Source organism: Poecilia reticulata, linkage group LG3 (assembly GCF_000633615.1).
Source record: "Poecilia reticulata strain Guanapo linkage group LG3, Guppy_female_1.0+MT, whole genome shotgun sequence".
Taxonomy (NCBI): Eukaryota; Metazoa; Chordata; class Actinopteri; order Cyprinodontiformes; family Poeciliidae; genus Poecilia; species Poecilia reticulata.
Genome location: NC_024333.1, coordinates 16,955,829 through 16,958,667, shown reverse-complemented (window position 1 = coordinate 16,958,667; position 2,839 = coordinate 16,955,829). Strand labels below are relative to the sequence as shown.

Below are 2,839 nucleotides of genomic sequence, written 5' to 3'. Positions count from 1 at the left end.
ATGTTTTACTGAAAGAAGCAGGAGAGAAAATAAATGGGAAATAGAGGGAATACAGTAAAAGTCCATCTGGCTGGAAATCAACAAGGACTCACTTATTCTGAGCACTCAGAATAAGGTCACCTGAAAAATGAAAATATCAAACACACATATCCTGCTTCGTCTTTCTGTCTTCTAAAAATTACACTGCATTTTCCCCACTACAATACATTACACTTATAATTATTCCCCTATTTTTCTCATTTGTCTTCAGTTTAATAGCAACAAATTTACAAAGAGTTGTTTCATTCCAATCATTAAGGCTTGAAAACAATGCGTGTAAGAGTTTCACACACTTCCTGTCTCTGCAGGTAAGGACAGTTCAGGCCTGACAGACTCTGATTTGGCCCCAGACTCTGATCCACCTGGAATGGACTCCAGATACTTGGCTGTGAAGGACCAGGGTGTCAAGTCGGCCTCTGAAAGGTCGCCGAGCAATGACTTGGCGAGTCCACTGGAAAAAGTCGATGGTGGCGAAAGCAACAAGGGCAAGAAGAGACGCAACCGCACCACCTTCACCAGCTACCAGCTGGAGGAACTGGAGAAGGTTTTCCAAAAGACGCACTATCCTGACGTTTACGCCCGGGAGCAGCTTGCTTTGAGGACCGACCTGACTGAAGCCCGAGTGCAGGTAAGATAAGAGAGCCCACGCAACACTAAATGGACGTGGGGTACATTTATTCTGAAAACAATGCTTAAAAAAAAAAAAAAACTCTCAAGAGAAAAGGCTTTAAACAACCAAACCTCCTGGACCCTTCAGCATCTGCAGAGATAAAGTCACTCATAGAACAACATGAGAGATTTATCTAGTAATGTGGGAGTGGAGAGAGAGAGAGAGTGTGTGGGGGAGTGAGAGCTTGCAGAGGCCAGGGGGCCCAGGGTGGATCAGGGGGGCTGAGGTTTGAGCTGCCTGGGCCTCATATGTGCAGTTTAAAGAGAGCAGACTTTCATCAACACATGGCTCTGCAATGTTTTTCCATAGGATTGTCTTGATGGCTTTATCCCTTTGCACTTTCAACATTTAGTTTCCTGAAATTGCAAGATCTCTCCTGTCAGTTTCTCTATGAGCCGAGGCTCACAGCGCCCCTCTGACCTTTTAGGCTCAATTAGCTTAGAAACTGGTCGCAACTGCTGTAATGCATTCCCACATCAGAGAAAGTGAAGGAGACCTCCCGCCATATTCTTGCACCGTGCCTTTGTGTGGTGCATGTGGATGAGGACCAAAGCCCTTGGATTTTCCTTGTTTTTCTTTCATTAAAGACCCGTTCAGACAAGAATGTGTCCCTGCTGTGGTCTCCAGGAGGTGTGAAACCTTTCCCATGGGTTTCCGTTGGTTGGTCAGCGACTGTTATACGCGTATTTCAAGTTCCGGCCCAAAGCAAGCCTCATATTTTAAATTCTGGCTCCGTTCTTTCCGCACCCGTCAATTTAGATGAGATAAGAGACCGATCAAAAACAATCACCCACACGATGAGCTGAAACGGTGAGCGGAAAATACAGGAAATCTGTGCAGCCCCCAGAGCCGTAACTCAACCCAGAGTCTGAAAGGCATGCCGCTCTGCAGTTCGTGCCATCACTGACCTGCCCGCTGCAGATGGATGCAGCTTTACAGTCGTCGGCTCTCCCAGCAGTCCTCTTAAACACCCAGGTTAAAAAGATAAAAGGCACAGGATGCCTTGTCAGCCAGAGGATAGGGTTTTGTGCTCCTCTCAATTTGCATGCAAGAGGGAAAAAAAAAAACTCATCAGGTCAGCATCTGGAGGAAAGAAATGTTAGAACACCCTAAACTTCTGATAAAAAATGCATTCTTCAAAACATATAGCTTTTTTCTCACAAAAGAAAGGAGAGCAAACTGATCTCACCGGCCCACGTTTCACATACACGCACATCAAATAACAGGGGACTTTTTGTTAAACAACGCCAGGGCCTGCCGTTGTTTGCTTTTGCAGTCTCAGGGTTTCAAAGGAAGAAGGTGAATTCAGATCTGAGTCACACACACTACATGCGAAGGTCGGGGGTCACAGGTCAGGGGTTTCAGTAGCATCACATCTCTCAGATTTGCAGCTCTGATAGTCCAGAGAGCCGCGACGGTATCGGACGTAGAGTTCACCGGGGAAACACAGGTGTCCACGTGAGATTATAGATGAAAGACGAGACGCAGATCCCACCTACAGAGAGGCAGAGGAGGCGAGACGCTCGGAGCACAGCTTAAAGAGCCGAGGAATATCCTCAATGTTATGTTATGATGTGAAGTTATCTGCTAAACTAAGATAGAATGTGAAACTATATGAAACCATTTTAGCAACAAGAAGAAAAGTAGTGTTTTTAAGTCATCCTCATTTCAATTTCAAGTCATTTTAGCACAGACAATTTGAACTGGCACTATTAAGCTGTTTGTCTCTGTCTGACACTGAACCAGACGCCATTATCCCCATTTTGTAGATGCTGGAACAAAGAAAAGGCAACATACAAACACATGTTGCAGAATTTAACATATCGATAAAAGTTTGACAGCAAACAGCACAGGAGAGCCTGCTGCAAGTCTTACTGGATAAATTGTATTTTTAATGAGTTTTAAATGAAAACAGTAAACATTCATGGTATATCTCTTTAACCTCAGTCTGCAGGTGCCATCTGATGACCTCACAGGGAATATCAAGTTCTCCATTTAGAGCGTTTTTTTTTCTTTGTTGAAAATAAGAACAAAAATAGCTGATGATGAACATAAACACTGGTCAGACATCCTCCTGTTATGTTATTAGAGTTTTATGGGAGCTGGAAAACTGAAGCCAGGGCTCAGCAG

General features: G+C 44.4%; 1 protein-coding gene across 1 annotated transcript in view; it reads left to right on the top strand.

Annotated features, from left to right (window-relative positions):
• The window catches only part of alx4a (ALX homeobox 4a), an 18,192-nt gene that overhangs the window by 11,749 nt on the left and 3,604 nt on the right, over positions 1 to 2,839 (top strand). The window contains exon 2 of the mRNA XM_008405222.2: positions 348 to 667. Coding sequence (XP_008403444.1) covers positions 348 to 667 — 320 coding nt within the window. The remainder of the gene's footprint in view (positions 1 to 347; positions 668 to 2,839) is intronic.